The sequence below is a fragment of the Etheostoma spectabile genome, unplaced genomic scaffold (genome assembly GCF_008692095.1).
Source record: "Etheostoma spectabile isolate EspeVRDwgs_2016 unplaced genomic scaffold, UIUC_Espe_1.0 scaffold394, whole genome shotgun sequence".
Lineage (NCBI taxonomy): Eukaryota > Metazoa > Chordata > Actinopteri > Perciformes > Percidae > Etheostoma > Etheostoma spectabile.
Window position 1 is genome coordinate 768,608 of NW_022605599.1, and position 27,280 is coordinate 795,887.

The 27,280-nt window shown below is 41.6% G+C and overlaps 1 protein-coding gene across 1 annotated transcript in view; it reads right to left on the minus strand.

The window, feature by feature from the left end:
* Nucleotides 1-27,280, minus strand: part of pcxb (pyruvate carboxylase b) — a 280,578-nt gene that overhangs the window by 248,648 nt on the left and 4,650 nt on the right. Inside the window, exons 2-8 of the mRNA XM_032511564.1 lie at nucleotides 15,090-15,226; nucleotides 11,619-11,712; nucleotides 11,094-11,184; nucleotides 6,915-7,080; nucleotides 6,439-6,584; nucleotides 2,669-2,786; nucleotides 1,008-1,075 (exon numbers count right to left, since the gene is read on the minus strand). Coding sequence (XP_032367455.1) covers nucleotides 1,008-1,075; nucleotides 2,669-2,786; nucleotides 6,439-6,584; nucleotides 6,915-7,080; nucleotides 11,094-11,184; nucleotides 11,619-11,712; nucleotides 15,090-15,226 — 820 coding nt within the window. The remainder of the gene's footprint in view (nucleotides 1-1,007; nucleotides 1,076-2,668; nucleotides 2,787-6,438; nucleotides 6,585-6,914; nucleotides 7,081-11,093; nucleotides 11,185-11,618; nucleotides 11,713-15,089; nucleotides 15,227-27,280) is intronic.

The window sequence follows — 27,280 nt, forward strand, 5'->3', positions numbered from 1 at the left end:
AGAAATCGCAAGAACTCAATTTAGTTTGATCAAATCTTATCCCCCCAAAAAGCCCTCTCCAAGTATGAATTGCATTTCCAAGACAGACAAAAGCCAGAGGATAAACAAAAAAAATACTATCAGCACCTCAACCATCCCCAATTCATTTCAACAAGCAATTATTCTTGTTTCTGAGACTCAAAAAGATCTAGGCAAGATTAAGGGCAAATGCAGATTAAGTCTCACAAAATCAAAGCGAGGCAGCGCTGGCATGAACAGAGCCTCTAATATGATTAGCATCTGAATTTGATTAAAAGGGAACGGAAGAAAGTGATTAAAAAAAACATATGATTGAAACTACTTTGAGGTGACAATATGTAATAAAATATTACACAAGGTAATTAGCTTCCTCTGATGAAAGCATTGTTATATTGAATGACTAGATGACAATTTCAATCTTCCCTCTCATGTGGTACTGAGACGTTTCTGTTATTTCGTTACCCACCCAAAAAACAGCCCCCCCAAAAATGTTGCCCCGGCTAATGAATGACAATTGATTAAAAGCTATATACTCTTTCATAAACTGTTTTTGATGATCAAAGTTGATTTGGGGGAGAATTATGTAGCTACTGCAGTTGTTGCTAAGACTCCCATTAACATAGCGTTAGCAGTGGTTAATCTTTGTCAGTACATAAGCCCCTGCTGCTGGGGACATCTATGATACCCAGGGCCACCAGTGCCATAACAATCATTTCTATAACCAGGACTATAATCACTGTATGTATTACCGTATGTATTGTTTCCCTATAAACCAAAATGGAAATAAAACATGACGGCCTTTTGTACATTCTGTAGGCCGCGTTGCTTGCAACTGTAACTCCTCCTTATGACCTTTATTTAATGCCCTCCCAGCAACACCCCCCACTTCATGCTAATCTAGGGAATACTGCAGAAAAACCATTAAAATCTTAAAACACAAAACCAAACATTAAATCGGGGTTGGAGGAATTTTTAAATGGGGACTTCACCTTTTGGTGTCTTCGCTGAATGGAGCAGTCTCTCTCATAGAGGTGGATGACGTTACCATATTTATCGCCTGGGTGGAGGGAAGAAAGAGAGGAGAATTAAATGAACACAGAAAATTACAAGATAATCAGGGGTATGAAGAGAACAGGAGTGGGTTGAATAGTCTGGATGAATTTGAGTAAAGGAGAAGTGAAAGAAGCATTCATTAGTCCTAAATTCACTGTGAGACACGGTATCAGTGGCAGGTTTACAGATTTGGCAACCAAAGACAAGATCATTCTAATTCAGGGTCAGAAATTCAGGACCAAATTCTCACACAGTGACTGCTGCTACTGTACAAGCCACACCTTTAAAGCTATAGTGCGTACTTTCCCTCTCCCCCATGAGGAATTCTAAGTGATGACGACAAAACCGTCAGCACATCCACATGATACAAGCAGCCCCCCCCCCTCCACTCAGCTGACAAGCAGGACACGGAGGATGAAAAACACTGGGTGGCCTCTTCTGAAGGTCATTATCTTCACTCCACGCCAAAGTCGCCGGACGCCACACTCTTGTGGACATAGTCATACTGAGACATCCAGAGAGATGTGTGGAGCGGATAGTCTTAATTAGCTCTGTAGAAACTCATTCGGCGATGGCTTCAATGTATATTAATATCAAAAAGTTAAACACTAAACCTTTAAACCAACCAATCTGTATACAGCCTAAAAAGACACAGTGATGTGCAACTCTCACAGATGGGGGGGGCGAGGCTGTAATTTGCCAAGTAAAAATTCCACCACAAATGACCTTCCATATTTCGCCAAGCACATAGGTTGTGTGTCCCATGCGAATCGGCATCTCTTTGAGTCATAATGCTGCTTTGGCACTCACAAATGAAAGTTTCGACAGAGCCTTGAAATCATATGTGGGGGGTTAATAACAGTAAATTTGAGTAAAATACAGGCTTGGTGTATCCTATGCTAATGCACCGCACAGACGTGGGGGTTAATTTCTAAATCACATGAGGTGCCCTGGTAATACTGGTCATGGATTTTAACAGATAATTCACCACTTCCCTTACACACACACACACACACACACACACACACACACACACACACACACACACACACACACACACACACACACACACACACACACACACACACACACACACACACACACACACACACACACACACACACACACACACACACACACACACACACACACACACACACACACACACACACACACACACACACACACGCCAAGCCTCTGACAGATGATGCAACCCTGATAACATGAGCACTTACAGCACACACAAATACACATTCACATGTATCTGTCCAGAACAATGTTTAAATTGCAGACAGACTTCCTGTAAGTGTCGGTGGTGAATGTCAGTTCTACAATATTGAGTGAGTAGTGGCAGTGTTACGTTCACTATAATGAGAAGAAATAACGGCTGGAGGAGAATCCTCTGCTGGCCAATAAAGCTTGTTCACTCTCCTTGTTCAGCCTTCTGTCCCTCCCTGAGCAATACTGCCGAGCTCATGGGCTTGTAAGCATCTAGCTTTCTTAATGACCTTGGATCAATTCACATAAACAAGAAAACACAAAAGAAAATGGACGCATCGTTCAATGCAAACACAAAGGAAGTCGTAAATGCACTTACCGAGGATCTGTACTTCAATGTGTCTTGGCTTTTCAATAAACTTCTCAACAAACAGAGATCCGTTCCCGAAAGCCGTCAGGGCTTCAGAGTAGGCCCGCTGGTAATTCTCCTCAAGTTCCTGACAGACGAGAAAACAAATCCATACATGTCTGCGTTAGAGCGGCTATTCCGAAGCAAGATATTCACAGCCAATAATGGGTATGGTTTAAGGGTTTTGGTCCCGCACACACTATTATACGGTTATGTCATCTGTGCATCAGGTCCGTTTTATTTAGCTTAACTTCTATTTATGTTGGAATCTATTGTATTGTCTTTTCCTTCACATGTGGTGTTGTGCAGTAATCTTTTTCTTGTCCCCCTCTTTTGACACAAATGTTAACACCCCCTTAGGGAGCAGGACAGTCCACGACATCTCAGGACCGGACCGGCTGTGGTCACGCCCGAGCATGCTGGAGGTCATGACACAATTTGTGTTTGTCAGTCTGTGACGTCCGGCCAGCCCTACCAGCCCATCCAGTCCCCTCTATTGGGGAAAGAGTGAGTCACAATCATGCCTCGGGAGAGGGTACTCGAGCCCATCCCCATCCGTCATCGTAGAGCCTTGAGAAAAGATGCTCCTGGAGGCAAAACTAGCTTCTCAGAAATCAGTGCAAAACATGGCATAAATGGAAAGCATCCATTTAAGAGATTGACCAGAAATTGTACCATGGTGTACAAAAACAACACTAAATTTCAGTGCCTGGAAGGTCCTACATCTGATCAGACCAGATGAAGGATACCAACATGAAGATTTAGTGCCATCAAACCGGGAAAAACAAAACTATACCCATTCTGAATCAAGGTTAGCAGATTGGCTTCATTTTGCCAAGTTAGGAGGCCTCGAAATGGGATAAAATTAAAAATAAAAACAGTTCATGCCAGTCAGAGAGGGATATGCACTGATTTCCACATACACTACATGCTCATGATTGTGTATTCTAATTCTACAGCACAACCTTTGTTCGATCATTTGTCGTACATTAGACGATACACCAACCTGTCAATGGTGCAATGTTAATTTCTCTGTTCTCTGTCCCCCCCCCCTGTCAACAAATCCACACATTATTGGGAAAAGGAATTAAAGTCACACAACAAGCAAAGTTGTCAAATCACTGGTTCACCTCTATTTTGTATTTGACAGAAAGACTTTTGAAAGACTCAAAGTTTGCAGAATTCCATTTGTACTCCTTCCACATCAGTTCAGGCCGTCTGTCAGCTTTGGCCACTGGAGCTTTGATACGTGCCGTTCTCTTCTACTTTTACTCTTTGGGAAAGCACATCACACCATTCTCTGAGCAAAAATCTGGCACTTTAATTCTGCCTTGCTTTTCAGTAAACATCATCATCTCATCCTACAATGTGTTGAGAATAGCTATCTGGTTAATTCAGCATACAAATGACCAACGAGCTGGCCTTAATGGAATAAAAATGCAACCTACGCATTGTTGCTTGGGGTCCCAACAGTTCAAAGAAACCTCTTTACAATTTCCTCACATCATACTAGCTGGAGCAGCTGAGGCCCCTGTGACTCAACTGAATAACTAGAAATGTCAACAGCTAATTAGTTGGAATGGAGTACAACTCCGAAAAGGTCAGACGTTCCAATAGACTGCGGACTTGGGAGGCTCAATGACTAGAGTACAACACATCATGAGTTAGGGTGTAGAGCTGCTGTTGCTGGCATAGAGCAGTCGCTTCAAATGTGATGCATTTATCAGGATCGGAGGCCCAGCGAGTAGGGCCACCCTACCAATGATATGGTAACAGTTCAAAGGAAATTAATAACTGAAGCATCTTAATTTGCACATGTTTAATTTTAATTTGAAAATGAGGATAACCATTTGAAAGTAATTGGTATTTTGGGAAGGAAAAGAAAGTTTGTGATGATTTGCATGACGGTGTTGGTTGTGACTTTAGATATTCTAAAGGAGAAATAAATACTGCTACCAGCCATGAAGGGTGAGGAGGCGGCAACGCTCCGTGCTGCTCTGATTCCCCGCTCATCTGATTCCCCGCTCATCGGTGCCCTCTATCTCAATGAAATGGATAAAGACCTGCTGCTTGCTGAAAAACTTTGTCATGGTCAAACCTGAGAGGCTGACGGGTGGGAGGGGACCACACACACACACACACACACACACACACACACACACACACACACACACACACACACACACACACACACACACACACACACACACACACACACACACACACACACACACACACACACACACACACACACACACACACACACACACACACACACACACACACAAAGGGGTGACAACTTGCCACTTCCTGGTGTCTATGAGCATACGGGACTTCATTTTCCCTTTGAGACACATATTTTGGATAAAATCATCCACTACAGAAAAGTAAATGCTTTTTCATGTATTGATGTTTTTATTCTAGCATTAATAATGTACGATAAATCCAAATTCAATGAACCATTGCAGGTGTAAACAGTATTATTGGACCTGCTTGGCTCAGTTTCCAATAACAAGCAACAGAGGTTAAAAGTGTTTTTCTTGGAGGTTAAAATTCATCATCATTCTGAATTTTTCACAAGCATCTCCCAACATAACACTTGCGCGGTGAGTGAACAGCTGCTGGCTGTCCACGCTCAACAGCTTTACAGATATGTTTGAAGTGACTGGACTCATCTAACTCATCTTTCAACACAGCAAAATCAACATAGATGAAACAACCAGAAGCACTGTATATGCACACCTTCACCACACCGCCTCTTACAGTCAGTTTTTAGTTTTCTGGACTTTACACAGGAGACAAAGTGTGCCTTTTTTGTTTGATGTAGATGCTGGGGAAAAGTAGAGCAAGCATGCAATCGAAAAGGTGGCTAATCGCCTAGGCTTCCACAGTTGGCACAGGTGTAAATTATTATTTCTATAAGAGACCTTTATCAGAAACCCAATATTTTAACACCAATACAAATACACAAGCTAGTACAAGCAAAATAATGAGCAGATATGATGAACAACTGAAAGATAACAAAAGTGGCATGTTGACTAGATAGGATCAATCTAATTTCATATTAGCGTGACTTAACAGCAAAAAAAAAAAGAAACGGGACCCCCAAAGTCCAGTTGTGGCCTCCATCACAGTGCTGCGTGACCATACTGTGACAGCCCGTCTTGCTGTCTGTTCTACAGCACAGGGTTGGGAAATGAGGAGGAAGGGGATTTTCCTTGCCAACGGATTCCCATCTCCCAATCATATTTGCTTCTGCAGAGCTTTGTATTTCGTATGTTCAGGTATTTTATCTTATGAAGATTGCTCATGTTGGAAACTTGCATTCAAAAAAGGGTTTTATGACCATCTTTACATTGATATGCATATTAGAAAAGTGGCCCCTAAACAGCTACAATATTGAAAGACATTGTTTTCTTAATAGCCTCTACTGATGCAGGAGAATGAGCTTCACTCTGGCTTCACTAAGTGACAGAAGCAATTTCAGAGTACACACAACGAAACCCACAGGGTGACAGGCGGCCGGAGAGATAAATGTCCTGGTTGTAATTTCCACGAAATTTCACCTTCACTCAAAACAAATGGAAAACTAATCAATAGGAAAACCAAAATTTGGGTTGGCCAGCCATGAAGTTGTGTTTGTATTTATTTTTGCTGAACACACATCAGGACAAGATTTCTGTTGTTAAATTAGAGCTCGGACAGAAGGGATGGTGTTCAGCAGTGGCTGACGGGCTCACCTCGTACTCTCTGACCACCCTCATGCCACGACCACCTCCTCCGTAGGCTGCTTTGAAGATGATGGGGAAGCCGTACGCTTGGGTGAACACCTGCGCATCCTGCAGGCAGGTGATGGGGTATTCTGTTCCCGGGACCACAGGTACACCTAGACAGGGGTGGGTAGAGTGAAAGGAAACATGAGTGAGAAAAGTTTACCTTTAAAAAGGTTTTGAATGCTTTACTTCATAGAAATAAGTTATCATCATGACAAGACGCACCAGAGTTTATGGCAAATTTGGTGTAAACTTTGAGAACCACCATCACCAACCATACCACAGGCATCACAAAGACACAAACCATCTTAATAAAATGATAAATAAATGATGTAATATAATGTTACACCTTTAGCAGGTGTTTCACTTCCGACTCTCCTTTCTCTGAATCTACCATTCCTGACACTGTTCATCCCATTTGAGCTATTCATCCACCTCCATACCTGCACTGATGGCCAGGGAACGAGCCTCCACCTTGTCTCCCATCTTGCGGACCGTTTCTGGGCTTGGTCCTATGAACATCACCCCTGCGTCTGCGCAGGCCTGGGCAAAGTCTGCCCGCTCAGAGAGGAAACCGTAGCCTGGGTGGATGGCATCCACATTGTTGTTCTAAGAAGTGAGAGAGGGAGAAAAAGGTTATTCACATTCATTATATTTCTGTGTTGTATCTGTTGGCGTAACTGCTTTACACACACACCCACACCCACACCCACACCCACACACACACACACACACACACACTTTCACTTTCACTTTGCCAGAGGAACCCAGAGAAAGGAAATGTAGGGCAATGTAAGCAACAGGAGCTCTGTAAAATACAGAGCCAGTGTGGAGGCCTGGTTGACACTTGGCTGACTATTAGTCAGGGAAATAAAGAATAATCACACACACTAACCTGCATGCTTTACCACACACTGTCTGCTGGACTGTGAAAAGGATGCATCACTTACGCCAAAGAGACTGTGGCTCATACATTCTCATTCTGTCTTAGTTGCAAATGCCTTAATCAGGTACAGATCTCACACACCAGAATGTGCCATCTGCTCTTGGATACAAGGCAGACTGCAATTATGGGCTGTCCCGTTGTTAAGGGAGCGGTTACTGGCAGGCCAGAAGAGGCATGGAGTGTCTCTCTCTCTCTCTCTCACACACACCCCCCCACACCTGTAAAATGCAGCAAGAGCATATACAAAAGCAGGTACACCCACAGAAATGAATGCAAAAAGACACGGATAGTTTGATGAAGATTCACACACAGGCTAAAGACACCCCAGGGTGGCACCCATTCATACAGGTAAGATCTTGCACTCGTGCTTCCACAGTTGCAAGCAGAGACATTTTCACATTCAACATCACATACAGAAGGTACTGAGACAGAGACCAATGGTTATTTTGGTCACACAGTAATAGAGTGATACAGTGTGAAGAATAGTTACACATCCACTGAATGTGAAAGAGGATGACAAGAACAGAAAGAAAAAAATACACACACGCACGCACGCACGCACACACAGCTTTGCTAGCATGGGGTGGCCGGGCTCCCAGACAGGCAGAAGGATTTTTGAGAAATGAGTTGGATGGCGAAGGCTCCCCGACTTGGCTGGCTGACCACATGCCCACGCAGAAGATTATAACCCGTGAGAGATTGATCAGAGAAATGATAATGAACAACTGGCAGAACATCCTGGAAGATGGAGGAAGGGAGGGCAAAAAGGTAACAAGGAGCCGATCTGATCTAACACAGTGATAAGTGGGGGAGAGAAGGAGTGGGAGAAAATGAGAGGAAAAACAAGGGAAATGGTAGAGGGCAGCAGCCACAAAAGGACGAAAAGTGGAGGCAAAGAACAAGGGGCGACGGAAAGGAAACAGGGAAGGACGATATAAACACGGGGCCTTTTCCTTCTTTTAAATGAAGCTATAGACGGAACAGAAAGGAATGAAAAGCCTAATTTTTTATGCAATCAAATATCCATAAAGTTTCATCACCAATAGTCTCAAACTACAGGTAGCTGGGTTTTTCCTCAAATTAAGTTGAAATAAATACCTAGCACAACACATCAAGGAAACACAGCTGCATGTAACTCTCCTTAAAATTACAATTTGTCATTTCTCCCTTTTTTTTATTGCTGCTTTGGTTAAATACAACAAGGTGATAAGGCAGCTTTAGAGGTGTTGGTAGGCGTGTTTTTTTACTTTGAACACTCAAGTAAGCCGTTTTTCTGATTCCAGTCCTAATCCTGGTACGACCACTTTATAACTTTGCTTTTAAAAAGGGCTGTGTAAGTAAAGCTTATTAGAATATTATTATTATGCTAAGCTATGTTAATTGCCTTCCAGATGAAAAACTTTTATTCTAATTCAAGACACTACTTCAAAATAAAAGCCTTCAAACAAAGACAAATGGCATGGCTCGTTTCAGATAGCTACGTTTTTGAACATGAAGTGGCGCCACCTCTCGGTGCATGATGGAGCCGGGCATGGCGACACACTGCAAGAGGCTCTTATGAATAGTTAAAACCCATTTTTCCATTCTAGCAGATGAGATTTAAAAAAAGGTTTGCTGTACCAAATTAGTACTGCTTTTATAAAAAAAGAACTGCAAATGACATTTAAAAATATATATTTCTAGTCCCAACATGAGTCAAGTTGTTAGATCTTGCGTTGCCCGTGTCTCTGAAGGTCCACACCCCCAGATTTTCAAACACTGGTTGGCCAACGAGAATTTGCCTTCTTCTTCAAAGCACTCGCCGAGAAAACCCTAATGATATCACAAAGGATATTTTCTGCTATGCCAGAGCCACACGAGTCATTAGGCATTAAAAGTACTCCAACAGGCTGAGTACGGTGGTATTAACCATAATGAGGACACTATGGTTCAAACATAAAATCAACGTTTCCTGGTTTACAGGTAGAGCAAACAGCAGTGTTAGTCTGTAGTGTCTCCTGAGGTCATTCTGACCCCAAATCAAATCTTTTGCCATCGAAATATGGTTTTTATTCATCATATGCTTTGAAAATAATGGTAGTTGTTAACCACTATGCTCTTAATGATGAAAATAAATTTGAAGTAATTATGGATGTTTTACTGAATTTAACTCCTCTGGGGTCAAAAATACCCCGCAGCACAAAGTGGTTCAATGGAGCAGATAGTCCCCCCGTCCTGCTCCATAACATCTCTGATCAAATAGTCCCACCATCCTTCTCCATAACATCTCTGATCAAATAGTCACCGTCCTGCCCATAAGTCTCTGATCAAATAGTCCCACCCTTCCAAACATCTCTGATCAATAGTCCCACGTCCTGCTCCATCACACTCTGATCAAATAGTCCCACGTCCTGCTCCATACATCTCTGATCAATAGTCCCCCGTCCTGCTTCATACAATATCTGATCAAATAGTCCCCCGTCCTGCTCCATAACATCTCGTTAAATATCCCACCGTCCTGCTGCAAACATCTCTGATCAAATAGTCCACCATCCTGCTCCATAACATCTCTGATCAAATAGTCCCACCGTCCTGCCCCATAACATCTCTGATCAATAGCCCACCGTCCTGCTCCATAACATCTCTGATCAATAGTCCCACCATCCTGCTCCATAACGTCTCTGACAAATAGTCCCCCCACCTTCCCATAACATCTCTGATCAAATAGTCCACCATCCTGCTCCATAACATCTTGATCAAATAGTCCCACCGTCTGCTCCATAACGTCTATGTCAAATAGTCCCACCGTCCTGCCATAACATCTCTGACAAATAGTCCCACGTCTGCCATAACATTCTGATCAAATAGTCCACATCCTGCTCCATAACGTCTCTGATCAAATAGTCCCACCACCGTCTCCATAACATCTCTGATCAAATAGTCCACCATCCTGCTCCATAACATCTCGATCAAATAGTCCCACCGTCCTGCTCCATAAGTCTCTGATCAAATAGTCCCCGTCCTGCTCCATAACATCTTGATCAAATAGTCCACATCCTGCTCCATAACATCTCGATTAAATAGTCCCACGTCCTGCTCATAACGTCTCTGATCACAATAGTCCCACCGTCCTTACTGTGCCACATAACATCTCTGATCAAATAGTCCCACCGTCCTGCTGCATAACATCTCTGATCAAATAGTCCCACCGTTAATGTGTTTGAGTTATTAAAGCCTTAATACAGAATTAGGTGAAGTATCTAATAAATGTTATTCAAATAAAAAACCAGATGGGGTCATTTTGACCCAAGAGGACAACAGGTGTGATTATGGGCTGTAATTAAAAAAATTCAAATGATTCTAAAACAGCATCCTCACTAAACTTTGACATATACCACTCTGTGATAAGTCAAATAGTCAAAATAATATTAGGTCAAAAATAATTCATAGTTTCATTTTATTTTTACTCAAAAACAGGGTATACTTTTACGTGAATAAGGTCCATTGGCTCTAAATTCCAAAACAAAGGGAAAAATGTGCAGCAGTGGTTTGAACTGAAGTAAGACTAAAGGTGCAACGCAGAATTGATGGACAACGGTTTATAACAGTCAAGCCAGGTGGGGTCATTTTGACCCCAGAGGACCAAAGATGTAAGGCATTCGGGAGGACATTACGAGGTTTAAGTACCATCTGTTACCTTGGCTACTTTGATGATGTCAGCAATGTCCAGGTATGCAGCAACAGGTGGCAGGCCTTTTCCAATCAGGTAAGCCTCATCTGCCTTCTGCCTGTCAAACACAGTCAAAAGGATGTGATATCAGTGTGATGGGAGCAGGACAGCAGAAGCAACACACAGAGGTGCCCCAGCTCTTAAGCACAGCCATTAAGGCCTCAGAGCAGCTTTGAAAGGCTTTTAAAAAGACGGCGACATTAAAAACTCAGTAACAGTAAGGCAGATAAGGATGTTGGTGCATGTAAACTAAGCAGCGCGATTACCTCAACGTTTGGAATGTTGCTATGACTATACTCATGTATTCACTTAATACAACGCCCAAAGACAGAAATGCCCCCAAGCTTCCTTTAATTGTTGATGGCTTTAATCCCGTGCTAGTATTTCATGGTTAATATCTAGCTGTGGCAGCCCAGCAGTTTGCGAACACATCTGTTGGTTCCGCTGAACCTGCGTGGACCCATTTGGCTCCAGCGTGGCGGAGCTTAGTACCTGTGCATTTGTCCAGTGTCTTGCTCAGAGTAGACGGCCACGGTTCGAATCCCCAGTTCGGTGCAGGCTCTAAACACACGGATGGCGATTTCACCTGGGAGAGAAGAGGAAGACATATGTGATGTATGATGGTGCAGGAGGGGGTCATTTTCCTAATTTAGCAGCCATGTGTTTTGCTTTGCGAAATTTTTGCCTACCAGTTTGCTTTCTTTTTCTTTGCCCTTCCATTTTTATTCTCTTTATCATTTAAATGAGTCTGTGATACACAGTTAAGCAGATTGTGTGTAGTGGGAGGTTGTAGTTCTTCCGTCTATCAAAAGCACACATTTTCTATGATTTTATCAACATCCTGTAGCATTGGCCCTATTTTGCGACAAATGCCTCCACTGAGAGAATAAAAGAAACTTTGAATTTTTTATGCCATACATGAGATGTGAAAACAAGGCAAATCCATCTGGTGTACTTCATCACACTGTGCAAAACAGCAATAACGCTACTGTCTTTTCTAAAGTTTGAGAACACCGGGTGTAAAATCTCTGCTTTAGACAACCCAAACACTGCCTGCTTTTATCTTGCTGTCACTGGAGCCAAATACTTGTTTTTCAAGCAACAGACAGTTTGAGGGAGAAGAAAATGTAGTCACTGGAAACTAGTAAGATGTGTCGTTCATGCTTGAAAGAGAGGACAGCATTCAAACATTTGAAGAGCGTTAAAAAAAAGCAAGAAAGAATTTAGGAGGACAACAGTGGAAATATAAAAAGGATGGAAATATGAGAGAGGACCGAGGACAGGTCTGACAGATAAAATGTAATGAATTAAAGGTGAATAATCTAGAGAGCGGAAGGTCAGGAAATACAACAAGTTTAGACAAGAACATGGCAAAAAAAGAACAGAATTTATATACCGAAAGAAACACAATTTGGCGAGTTTAAAAACATGACAGAGTGGTAGAGGAGACAAGAAAAGCAGAGAAAGAGGAAAGAAGAGGGACACAAAGTAAGGAAAGAAGAAAAAGAGAGTGAAAAGGAACAAAGTCACAAGGGGCAAAAATGAAGACCGCAATGGGCTCAGAGGAAAATCCCATCTGGCTGGAAAAGACCAGGAGAGCAAAGGGAAGGAGAAGAGAGGAGGTAGGTGGGAAAAGGAGAGCAGAAAGGAAGAGATTAGATCAGAGAAGCAATGGCAGAGAGGAGGTGTGCTTGGTGAAGTGGAATCTGGGCTGGTCCAGTCTCTACACGCACGCACACGGTCCAGTGTGAACTACTGTGGTGTGGATATCGCGTCACGCTGATGTGGAGGAGAGAGATTGACTCAAAGTGCTGCTGTGAGGTTTGACAGAGGTCACAATCTATTTGGATCACATTGATTAAAACACTTAAAGAGAAAATCAGCGGCTGTGGCTCAGTGGTGGAGCGGTCGCCTGCCAATTGGAAGGTTGATGGTCCGATCCCAGTCCACTTACAAATGCATTGTATGCATGCATATGCGTACTGAAGACTCATGTGCAGCAGGAGGCCTACAAAGTATCACATGTTCAGAATTGGAATCGTATTGGAAACCCAGGCAACAATCAAATAAGGGATAATGAAGAGCCAATGAACCCCCAAAAGGTGATGCAGGACCAAGACGTGGCAGGACATGGCTACCCTCTGAAAGAAATCAATTTGACACAAAGTATTCATTTCAAACTCATGTCATTGTTTAAAATAGTCTGTTAGATTCTACGGTTGGAACTGCGTCTGAAGCAACATTATCTCTGAACCGACTGAGGTTTTCTGCCCACGTAACTGTCTAAGTCTGCTGGCATTTTCTTTTTAATTAACCCGTCTCTAAGCACTGCCGTAGCCCATACCGTGTTCCACTTCGTGTTTAATTCATGTCTGTCTTCTTCAATTACTGTAGGCAGAGGTCCAGCTCTTTGTGCCTTGCATCTTCTGTGCCTTTTTCTTGCCCTCTCTTTTCTTTACTGGGGATAGTTCAGCCATTTATCGAGGACAGAAAGTTTGGTGCCCTTCAAATGAATAAATGATCCAAAAAATGATATTAGAAAAGTAATACATGGTGTTTTTGGCTGTGTTGGTTTTCCCCCCCCACAGCTGCTTGATGGACATGGAGTCTTTGATCAGAACTGCGTCCACAGTAAAGGTCTGTAATACACAGCGGCTGGGGCTCAGGAGGAAAAGCATCCCGGATCCTCTGGTCGGTGTGCTAAAGTGTCCTTGGACCACATACCGAACCAAAACTTGCTCCTGAAGGTGGAACCCTGGTAGCTCCAGCCACCAGTGTGTGTGTGTGTGCGTGCGTGCGTGCGTGCGTGCGTGCGTGCGTGCGTGCGTGCGTGCGTGCGCGAGAGAGAGAGAGAGAGAGAATGGGGTGAACGCAGCATGTGGTGTAAAGTGCTTTGAGTGGTCGGAAGACTAGAAAGGCATCATATGAATGCAAGGCTATTTATACCATCCATCCATCCATCCATCCAATTGGGAGCAAATAACAGCCCGTGGAATGCTGCAATTGACCAATGAGAATTGGGTATTCAACAAATTCATGTAGCAATCTGAAATAAAGAAACACTGGACCAAATCAAGCACTTTAAATAAGTCCACAGGAATGAATAGAATGAAAGGCTCTAAAAAGCCTTTGGAATAAAATGCATGTTATTTGTCAGTTAAATCCTGCAGGTCGCCTGACAGGGTCACTTTAACTGCCCACCGACGGCATCTCTGGACAGCATTAGCATTGATGGGGGGGGTCCGGTGATTACAAGTATTACCAGGGCCTGCCAGTCATGTTTATGCTGCGTGCTGACGACCAGACTGGTGACTGCTTAATGTTGAGAAAACTCTGGGCTTCTCTATAATTATATTTCCATTCAGACCTCAGTGCCAGTAATGTAGCCCTCACCCTTAATGGCCATTTATATTAGCTTAGAAAGGAACAAACAAATATATTTCAATTCAATTTTATTTATAGCACTAAATCACAACAAGTTATCTCATTGCGCTTTTCATAAAAGAGCAGGTCTAGACCGGACTCTGAATATATGTGGTGATATTTGCCTATTGGTGGGTTCAGTTTGTTTTGAGGAGAAAGATACCTATACATTCATTTCCTAGTGTACTGGGACAACGGGGGTTACACTTCCACTTCTGTTTCCAGTATTGTAAAAAAAAATTGAAAATCTTCAGGGCTTTTGGATTAAAGCAAACAAAGCTATCTTGGACAGCCACCCACTTACAATATGTGCTTAAATATGAGCATGTGCCAAGGCAAACTAAATGTTGGCCATTAAATATTAAAGCGTCTGAGAGTTCTTTTGCCTTGGAGAAGATTGGAAATGTCATAACTTTTATCTTGCATTCTAAATGAAACCACATTAAACTGTATTTAACTTAACGGTGCTATGTGAATTGCTTTACTTGTCTTCTTCAGTGGTGAATTAGTACTGTAAGGACCTGAATGGGGGTTTCTTACCTCTATTGGCCACCATGACTTTCTTGATTGGTCGATACTCTGTCTGCGGGGCAGAGTGGGTGAAGCGGGGGGAAAGACACGCCCTCCTCACGGTCAACAGGCCAAGGCCGCCTCGGACTACAGCGAACCTCAACATCCTAAGGAGGTAAAAGAAAGGAAACGTTATACATACACAGTGACTCAATACACACTTACAGCCTGACGGCAGTAAGAGAAGGGAGCAGGCAGACATACGAGAGAGATGGGAACACATGGTCAGCAAATGGGTGCATCTTTACAAACATGCACAACAAATAGTGTATATGTACTTTTGTGACATGATATCCAGCATATTCCCTGTCTCAAGTGCTACAGAATATAAGAAATGATATAGGTTGGTTCTTCAACAAAAGGCAAGAAGTCATCAAATCTAGAAGGAAAAAAAGAAAAATGCCTTGTCCAAAACCTACAACTCATACTTTCTTACAACATCAGCGTAGAAACCATCTGCTAAGTTCAGCTTCTTAGGTGAAAAAAAAAATCTGCTTTAAGGAAAATGATAAGAGCACGATAATGCTTTGAACGTGATTGAATAAGGGAAGTGTTAGCCCCGTTTAAAGAGATTCAATTTGCTAACACGCCGAGCCCTTTTAAGCTGTTGCTGAGGGTTGTGAGGCCTTTACACTGGATGCTAGTCTCCCAATATTTGAATTGGTGTTGCAGATATTAAGTAGGAATCTTGGATGATTCCAAGTACTACGAAGATACTAATAAGAAAAGCTGCATGACTGATTTTGAGAAATGTGGCCCTGACTTCTGTTGAATTAATTGAATACAATCTGCAGAGAAGCAACTTGGCCCATGTCAGTCTGCTTATATCATGGCTGGGAATATAGGAGAGATCTCATCCTGTTCCAGTGAAAAGGAAGCTCTTCCTACTGGCAGAACCAAACACGGTTTGGTTGGTCTGCACCACATATCTGACACAAACTGCAGGTCCGCTCTCAGTTCCTTTAATAAACACTTCTGTTAAATCCTATCATTGTTTTACTACCCTGCTGCACTCTAACTTTTATTCTTGTTTTTAATACCGGTCTTGTTCTATTTTACCTTGCTGTTATTCTAGTTTTTAACTGCTCTTCAATGTTTTATGTAAAGCACTTTGTTTAAATTGCCTTGTTGCTGTATTAATAAAGTTGCCTTGTCTTTTTGTGAGGCTATTATAGTGGTGCCTCTCCCAATTATTATTTTGCCCCCAATATATATTAATGACTCAACCACATATTGTGATTCAAAAACTATATATCTTTGGTTAGTTACTGAATACATGTTTTTATTTAAAAAACAAATTGTTATTTGATGATAAAGGGAAGAATCACTATTAATATTACGAAGTATAAAAATACAACACAGATTACTTATGAATTTCAAACTGAAGAAAGAGAGAACAAGTGAAGAGAAAAGTCTCACAGCTGACTAATCATTAGATTTCCAAGAAAAGAAGAAGGGAGTTAGACAGCCAATCAGCAGCTGCTATGTCTAGCAGCAGCCAATCAGCAGCTGCTATGTCTAGCAGCTGCCAATCAGCAGCTGCTATGTCTAGCAGCTGCCAATCAGTAGCAGGTGTATCAAATTAGAGACAACAAGCTTCAGGTGTGTATGTAGTGCCTTTTTTCAAATCACAACATAAAATGAAGGCACTAAAGCTCTTTTTGGCCCCAGTAGTCCCATGCTGAGATGTAGCTGTAGGAGAGAAACCAGCCCCGTCTTATTTATCTTTCAAATGCAAACTGTCCACGGGTCAGCAGCTAGAGTGGCTGATGAGTCATGACTGTACTTGCTGTACATGAATTAATGTTAAATGCTGCATAAAATACAGTAAGTCTGTCTCAGTTGAGCCAAGTTTCCTGTTTCTTAGGAAACAGGAACTATTGCGTGAAAAAGTCGACTTCTTGTTGGAACGAAACACACAAACCATTCCTTTCACCCAACAATGCCATTTTAGTTTGATGGCTGCATTTACTATCCCTTTAACACATACAATTACTAAATTGAAGCATCCTGTTACCAAACATGCGCAGATAAAGTTAGCCACAGCTGCATGTGAATGGCACAGATACACAAAAGCTATAGAAATACCATGAACTACCTTGTCAAGTTGATGTAAGTGGCTCATTCACTAGGCATAGACACAGCTTCAGTAGTGAAGCCTGCCTGGTGAAAGCTTCTTCTTCTGGTTTGACTGCAGGCTCCAGCTCACTGACAGTCCTCTGCTGCCACACTGTGGTCAAACAGCAGCAATGCAGTCAGTGGACACCACAGCTACGCTGACTAGTGCCACTCCTCCACATTAAATAATGAAATGAACCCAACCAAACGGATTTGTCAAGTTATATTTAACAATAAGTTTGGTTGATTATTCAATTCAAGCAGCACATATAAAAAGGTCATATCTTAAACTAGAAACCTTTGTTTCCCAGATTCCCGGATAGTAAACGGCGTGTCTGTAGTACTGTCCACCCTAACAGTTATTAAGCCTGACCATTACAGTGACCTACATGACGACTTCTAAAGCGAACAGCATAGCCCAATCCACCTGTGTCACCTGTGTGAAGAGGACTGTCTACTTTAAACTTGGATTCAGTGCATGATGGGACAGTTAGTTACCCATTCATAACCATCAAAAACATGTCTCGGTTGACTTGTGGAAAGAATCTGAGACGGACTGCTGAGATACCAGATCACCCAGATAGGATGGCACAAAGCAAGTAGGGCTAATGAAATCTCGTTACTCACAATCTCCTTTTACAGGGACAACTTTTATAGTGGTGTTTAATATGATTATGTGGGACTTGTTAGTAAATGAACAAATGAACGGAGAATTAACTACACAGAAGTGAATCAAGAACAAATGACTTGAGACTCCCAATGAATGCCCTAGGACTGGCTGGAGACTGAATGCAGTGGAAGCTCGAGCTGAAACAGTATCCCGTCTCCACACAAAAGCCACCGTGTCACACCAAGAAACAGATCAGTTTCCCTGGGCCGGGAGACAACAGCAGACGAGCAAAAATAGGCCGAATACTACCCGTGTGTCCAATACAGCTACATTACAACTTTCATACCAAATAATATGGCCTATGATAAATATGTACTGTATTAGCATTGTAGAATTACCTGCTTACTCCTCCCAGCTAGTCAAGTGAGTTCACAAACTTGTTATACAGCCTTAAAGCCCCAATAAAGACAACATTTTAACTAAGTAATACAACCACTTAGTGTCCTGTCATAAGACACACATTATCATGATATTATATCAAAACAGAACTAGCTTTGGCGTTAACGAGGTAACTTCAGGTTCAACCCAGGCTTCTGTGTATCACGACAGTGGGTCACTTGTTACCGGGTTATATCGCCGTGGTAACTTATGCTGAACACATAACCTGGTCGGGAGCAGGTTACGTTGGAGATCAGAGATCAACCGGTGTCAGAACATGGTCTACTGGCCAATCAGGAAGATCAAATAAGAGGAAATAGACTTCATTAATCCATTTTCAGAATAACACGTCAAGCATAAGAAGTAGAAAAAATAGAATTAGTTATAATAATTACAAATCAAACATATTTACACAATAAACATCCTTCTGTAAACAGACAGTATATGATCACAGATGTATAGTAAGGTGCCGATTAATAGAAATTAAATATTGCATAGTTGGAAGTAATACAGAGTAATAAATAATAAACTTAGTGCAGAATAATGTTCAGGGATGGCAGTGCAGTGGGGGGGTTAAAACATTTAGACAGCGATGGGTATGTTTATGAAAGAAATAGATTTTAAGTGGAGGGAATTACATATTACAATGATTAAAGTACTGCTTATTTAAATGGAGTCTGGTGCGTTTGGTGATTTCACCCACAAATTAATAAATAGAAAAACATATTCAAATGTCGGCTGAGTGAGTTTAGCCTACAGGATTTCATGTAGGTCGGCTTCTAGAGCCGTGGGTTGCCGATGCGCGCATTTGAATTATGTTAACTTACTTTTTTATTTAGCATGAAATGACAAACTTACACACACACACACACACACACACACACACACTTACACACACACCCACCCTATCTTTAAATATTCCTTCCTTCACTGTACTAATAAGTGTAAAAATACAACTAAAGTGAAAAAAATAGAAGACAAAACCAAGACAAAAAGAGGCGACTGTATAAGTGGTAACTATTTCTCATCCAACTCGTCTGACTCGTGCTGCAGCCTCGCTGGGAGTCTCTCTCACTCTCACTCAAAGTTGACATATTCCAGTGTGTATACAACAGGAGCTCTCCCTTCTCTTCTGCAGCCTCTCTGTTTCCAGGCCTGTGGTGACTCTAGGGACCAAAATAAATCTATGTTTGATACTGGCAACTTGTTTGTTTTCTCTTGGTTCATGTGTGCAATAACCCTTATGGGGGCAGAGAATCCTGATGCCCATTCTAAGCTAAGAACTGTCCCCGGATCATGCAGGCCTAGCAGGCCTCTGCTCTACTACAGTCGAGCCAAACTGTATGGGTGTCAAGAGGAAACCAACAATCAGTTTATCAAATTCTTAAAAAAAGACAATCACAAAACAGTCACAACACCAGCATGCATTGATTTAAACATACATAATATGTAGAGAAACTACTAGCAGGCAGCCAGCAGCCTAACGTGGTTCATTTATGATTTGATGTGGAAATCTTCTAAGCTAACTGTACTCTGCAGGGCCTGAACTTTTTTGACCACCTGCCACAGTGGCGGGTGGATTCTGGTCCCCCTGGACATCTCATCTGTGGTTTTTCCTGCATCCACCGTGTGCGATTGTGTGTGTTTGTGTGTGTGTGTGCGCATACATCGCGTACATTGATGTTAAAATGTTTACAGGTTAGCAGGACGGTCTGAAATGATTTGTAAATGTTTTCTCTGTACGTTGTGTTGGTGAATGTGAGATGTTTGAGTCCCACACGTCTCGTCCTCACATCAGAAACAAGGAAATTAATTTGACCCCTTCTCACTCCTGATTGGTCAGTGGGACTGCTGGGATTGTCGCGAGTGATGAAAATGTGATAGGGGAACCTGGCTGTCAATCAATGTCTTCCAGTGATGCGGCCCCTGATTGGTCCGGGCCCGTAAGCAACTGCGTACCCTGCTTACCGGTAGTTATACGTCTGAATCACTCAATTCTTATTGGCTACCTGCCAACGTGGCAGGTAGCCACCGATTGCAAAATTCACCCACATTTGGCGGGTGGGCGGGTGTTAATTTCATGCCCTGGTACTCTTTGTTTAGCTGCATTCTAACACTCAAAAAGTTATGGTGTGTCTGTTGTTTTTGTCTTTGGACGTACCCAAGTAGGCGGGGGTGGAGAGAGAAAAATATATAATGGAGAAATTGTTGATCCTTATTTTAATCGATTTCAGATTTAAAATCAAAATCGTGACACCCCTAGCTTATGATGATGATTTAGTTTCACTTCAATGTAGTCTATGTTAACTCATCAGTGTTTCATCACACTTTCTGAAGTCAAAGCAAACACTGAGTGTGGACAACAAGACCAAATTCCACTCAGTTCAGTACTCATGAGCTCAGATGATTACTTCATAGTCCACATCACGCCTCGTGCATTATACTGACCTGATCAGCGCTGTACAAAATCAATACACTTGCGTAAAAAGGAATGAAATACCATTTGCATTTAATGTGCTTTTGACTGATAAAGTAGGAATGTATAGTATCATGTGCAACACTGTAATATAACACAAAATTTGTACAACTAAAAGTAAGCAGTATAGAAATGACTGCCATCAAGATACACATCACACTAATTGGTGACTGCCACCCCAGAACATGCGGGGGGGGGGGGGGGGGGGTGGGGGGGGGGGGGGGGGGTTAAACCACAATAATAACAGATGCCCTTTCAGTTCAATCACTGTTCAAGCTTTATATGGTAACAGCAATACTTTGATATGAGATTTTTCAAGTAAAAGATTCATGGATTGGATTTAGTTGTACAGGTGTTATTGTGTTCACTGTATATTTAGAAGAAAAGCAGGGGCAGTAATTTACTTTATCAACAGGAACAGAAAATCCAAATCATCTGAATGGCTTTTCTTGCTTTATCCACACACAACTCTAACAAAGGAAACCTCTTTCAGATGGATTACATTGGGATCAGTTTTGTCCACTAAGTCAGAATCCTCATGTGATCCCAATGTTACAATGCATACAATCCAACGGTCTTGATTACACAGACAAACTGACAGCAGACACATTTCACAAGCGAGCCTGTCAATGAATGAATGACTGCCTAGTAAAAGTTCCCACGCTTCACACTGAGGTAACGTTAGTTATTCATGCAGGTTATCTTCATTATGGTATAAAGAAGAATTTTAGTAGGTCAAGTTTTTGTCATATAAATATAGAAAGGCATCAATTGTACTAAGCAGTCTAATCATAGATCAGATTAGTACCAAGTTCATCTGATTGTAAAGCACTTGTTTTAAGAATTTCTGACAAACAGGGAACAGAATCATGAACACAAAACATTTGTCTGATACGTTAATGCTAGAAGTTTGTTTCTCACTGATTTATAGAACAAATTGTTGAGAAACAGGCAGAAATGGAATTAAATGTGCCTTTACTACCAAAATAGTGTCTTTTAGTTTTATGATTTTTGTCCTTCTGAGTTGACACTATAAATCCTTTGGCATTTTGTCAGTGCTTTATCTCTCGCCTGAATTAGAATTGAAACTTCTGTTCCTGGGAATTAAAGGAGCTGTGGTGCTCCCAGTGACTACAGCGCCAACTCTTAAAGATTTTTTACTAATCTGACAGAAGAAGACAACCCCACTCTGCGTATTTATCCCTCATGGGCTCAGTCAAAGGCAAAGGTCCCATTCCTGAGCCCCAGTAGGGATCTCTTCAAAGGCCAAGGGGAAACGTTGCCATACATTTCACTGTTTGACTCTCCTCAGCACAGGTCAACTCTGAACACGAACATCTGCTTCAAACCTGCTGCAACACAAAACTAGCACTGACTTAAACTACACTCAGAAAGCCAAAATGGATGTTTCATGCCAAATGCACTCACTACGCTGCTCTCTCCTTTGTCCTGTCTCTAACTTTCTCTCTCACACACGCAGACACAACACAGGAACACAAACAAGAATAAGCACAGGTGTGTCAGTGTGTATTTATCAGCACAGCTAAGTCTTGAAACACAGGCATTGCTGCATGCACACAGACAATCCTCCAAACGTACAGGTCATAGGCCACTGAGGACAACCTGTGTGTGTCGGGCAGCTTAAAAGAACAGATGATTTCCGGGTCATACATTAACTTCTTCAAGATCAAAGTTCTGTTCTGTTTTGATGCACACACAGCTTCTGATCTTGTGACACACAAACACACATAACTAGCTTTAACTTTGCCCTAATTGACTGACCATGGGCCAAATAAATACAAAAGGCTATCTGCCAGCCCTTGTGCAATAGCAGAGGATCTACCTTTCATCATTTACAGCAAACGTCTAATCTCCCAGAGTTCTCCTTAAAAGAGAGACATCTCTCTATTATTAGGGGGAGGATGAGTTCCTTGCTGGCCTAAACTGTGTGTTATGGGCACAGCACACACATCCCAAACAACAAGGAGTTGCGTTCAATATATTATCAAACTAGCCCTTTCTCTGTTGTGGTATTACTTATCACAAGGGTATGAAGCAAACTGGTTTTGTAGAGATCCCTCTGAGGTCGATGGGAAGTTAGCAATCAAACGTAAAGAAGTGTACATCATGCATGGAATACAACTGCATTGCTTTTATTTGAAGGTGACGTTTTTGTGCAAACGCATTATAGGCTGTACAGTGTACAAAATGTATGCAGCTTCTTCTTCTCTGGTTGCAAGTAGCAATTAAAAATAAGCAGAGGAACTGCAATGTGTCGGAGAGCTGCGACCTGAGCTCACGAGATGTTAGCATGGACACAAATGAGCTGTGGCAAAGAAAGAAAGGCCGATACAGAACGCCACGTTTTTAAGTATTTATTTACTGAAGTCAAAGGTAAAGCTGTGTGCTTCATTTGCAGAGAACAGATTGATGTGTGAAAGGGTTAGGGACGGAAATAAAATCTAACTTTTTGTGACATATTATACGAATGTCTAATCTGTCATTTGATGCATTTTGGAGATTTTTCCATCTTTTCTTGGCTTCTTTATGCACGTTAATATACATTTTTACCTGGGGTGCCCAAACGTTCAAGCTCCACTGTACATGTATGTATGGTTATACTGTATATACGGGTGTCACGTTTTCATTTTTAAATACAATGTTCTCAAAAATTAGCTCACAATTTCAACTCATAAGCAGGATCTCAGTGAGACCTCAACCTTTGGGGTGGCAGCAGCTTAGTCCGTAGGGAGTTGGGTTGAGAACCAAAGGGTCGCGGTTCAAGTCCCCGTACGGACCAAAGTATTAAATATGGATTGGTAGCAGGAGAGATGCCCCTTCACCTCCTGGGCACTGCCAGGTGCTCCTGAGCAAGGCACCATACCCCCCCATCGCTGCGGGCGCTGGTTCAGCTGGCACCCCACTCACTCTGACATCTCTCCATTAGTGCAATAAGTCCTGAGCATTTGTGTGTGCATATTTCAGGCTGTAAATCACTGGGGATCAATAAACAGTTTGTGTGTGTGTGTGTGTGTGTGTGTGTGTGTGTGTGTGTGTGTGTGTGTGTGTGTGTGTGTGTGTGTGCATGTGGGAAATAAGCTCCCCAATTATCAACGGCATACTCAGACAGCAAGAACAAGGTTACCCAGGCTGACTGGGTTTGTGTAGACAAAACAAAGTTTGGATGGACTTCTAAAGTGGTTCATCGTGGCATGAAGGTTAGAGTGTTGATCTTGTGCTGAAGTAGACCGTTTTCACAAGCAGTCTGGGAACAAGAAACACTGGAAGCCCCTGAAAAGGGACCCCTGAGCAAGACATTAATACTGTGTTAAGTGCCCTCAAAAGCATAATTTAAAAGACATTTCCCTGGTTATCAGAGATGGGAAGTAACAAAGTACAAATACTTCATTACTGTACTCAAGTAGATTTTGCAGATATTTTTACTTCAGGCTACTATTTATTTTTTTTGGCGACTTTTTACTTTAACTCCTAATGTAATTAATAGTGGGTTTATTGTTATTATTTACTAGCATATATGATTCCTATGCATTGTGTATGGTAGCCTTTACAATGTTATTTATTTCTTTTATTACCACACAAGCCATAGCAGAGCTACCCCCCCGCCCCACCCCCCCCCCCCATGTTTATACCGATGCTTGATATTAATGAAGCATCAACAGAGAGTTGTCTCCGTCCCTGTCTTAACAGACACACCTGGGGCCAATTTGAAAACCAGAATCAGCTCTAAATCCAGTCCTAATCTAGTCCTCACTAACAAGTTTACAATCATTTCACTGGAATTAGTTATTTTTTGCATCATCAATACCAAATTTAATCTAATTGGATGGTAATACACAGACTTCTCACAGAATCATAATTGGATATATGTATCTTGCTACTCGGTCAGAATCTTATTAACCTGGAGTCCCTGTCACAATGAACAGGCTATATGTTTCATATGTGTTTTGTATATGTTTTAGGCCTACTGGCAGACAGCCATTTAAAATGGCATATAAAGAATAAAGAATGAAGAGCCTTTTGTCCATGTCCACTGTAGTTCCTCAGCGTCCCTGTAGTAACATCGGTCTGGTCCAGGGAGCTTTGGCATTCATAAGGCTACTTTAACTTTTATACTTTAAGTAAATTTCCAAGCCTCTACTTAGTTACTTTTACTTGAGTGAAGAAGTTAAATCAGTACTTCTACTTTTACCAGAGTAATTTTTAACACAATTATCTGTACTTCTACTGGAGTACGGGGAATGAGTACTTTTGCCATCTCTGCACTGCATTAAGATAATGTAATTAATAATGGGATTATTGTTATTATTTACTGACATGTGATTCCTATGCATTGTGTTGTAGCCATTACAATGTTATTTATGTCTTTGCAGAACCACACACAAACAACCACAGCAGAACTACTCCCGCCCATGTTTGTACTGATGCTTGATGTCATGAAGCATCAACAGAGAGAAGTTGTCTCCGTCCGGGTTTTACCAGAGTATTTTTTAACGCAAGTATCTGTTCTTCTACTGGAGTACAGGAAGGGAGTACTTTTGCCATCTCTGCTGGTTAAACATGTTTCACATCTCTTGATATTAATGAGCCCAAATAGATATTACTCATTTGAACATAGCTACATCAACAAACATAAACAATAGTTGTAATAAAGTACAATTTGTGGTAAATTGACAGGATTATTTGAGCCAAATGAAACTGCAGCATTTTGCTGTTGACTTTCACTGTCCCTCAGTCCCTTTCACCAGCTGTGTCAACAACATGTACCAGTCCCCTGCTGCTACAGACTGCTCTTTAGGATATAATGTGTTGGAAAAACACACTATTTCTGCCATAAGTCCTAAAGTGCATGTTGCTGTCCGAGACTCCTTTTCACATGTTCACTGGGCTGCAGCAGAAACGGTTTACTACAAGCCAGGACATTATTTAACCTTTTATATAAATTCTCTGCTCAAGAAAATGATTGCCTTCATGCAGGGTTTCAAGCTTTGGCTGTACAACTGCTTATTGCAGTTAGATCAATCTTAATGAACCGTAACTACCATACTAATAGAAAATGCCTTGAGGACAAATGAAATAGCACCTCCTAAGTCCGATGCATTTCCTGTTCAAATTTGAGAGTAAGACAGGACATACCAGGGAAAGAAACCACTGGAACATCAGCTGGGAAAGAAAGACATTTTTGGTGTGATGAATGACTGGTGAAGTAGTGGCGCTGCACTGTTTAACCCTCGTATGGTATTCGGGTCAAATTGATCCATTTCAAATTTTTACAACAAGAAAAATAGTACAAGTTACATGTTATCTACCTGAAAATCAACGGCCTTACCTTATTTTCTGTGATAAACATGTATTCCTGACTCAATTTAGAAAATTATTCTGGATATGACCACTTATGTTTTTTCCAAGATAAGAACTATCACATAGTGAATTTTTAACATGAATTATAATCTAATGAAAAAAAACAAAAACAAATCAGACTTCCATTTTTAATTGTATTCTAGTGGAAACTGATTGCATTCTGTTTGAAATTGAGATAAAGACAGTATGTGTTAATAGATTATGAAGTAGTAGTAGTAAATACTTCTATTTGCTGAATGGTACCCTGGCAGTATGAAAGAGAAAGGTCCAGTGTTTCCCCAGAAGCATTCTTCTTTTTTTTGGCATTTTTCATGTCATGGTAACCCTAACAACAGGTCAGGACCTCAATTAGCAGACAGTCCTGAGGGTACAATGCATAGTGAAATACACAAGTGCAGTGTTTTCAATGTATTGTGTTGTCAAAACATCTATTGTCTAGTTTGGGCCAAGTAGGTTACCATTAACATAAGCTGTTAGCAGTGTTAGTGGTAAACCACACTGACACACTATTAGAAATATGTTACCATGTCATGAAAACCTTTTCATACCTGATAAGGGATACCTTTTCTTTAAAAGGCAGTGCCAATGTACGACATCCCAAACTACAACATAACATCGTGACATTGCGTAGACAAACACGCCACCGGCCATGTTACCACAAGAAGAAAGCGACGGTTAAATTTAGGAAACAAAGAACCGGTTGGGTTCAGGAAAAGAACAACGGGGTTGGTTTTAGTAAAAAGAAAGGTAATGTAGGTCAATGGAGGCCAAACGGAGTTGAAACACGCTAAAAAGCGAGTATGCGTCTTGATAACACGCAAATTGGCGTGTCATGCATACACTACATTTCATGAGATCACGCTGCAAACTAGAAACAGATGCAGGGAGATAGATGCGTGCATCTTTAAGGACAGACACAAGAGGCAACACATTTGCTGCAAAACACTTGAGCTCAAATGTTGTCTCTGATTTAATTTATACTAAAAGCCATGCAAACCAAATTTAAAACTTTCAAGAAATAAGTTTTATATCATCATAAGCCATGCTTGTGTAAATATAATATCCACTGAGCATACCAGGACACACTGCATCCTACTACATAGTCCACACTGCGTCCTACTACATAGTACTACATAGTCC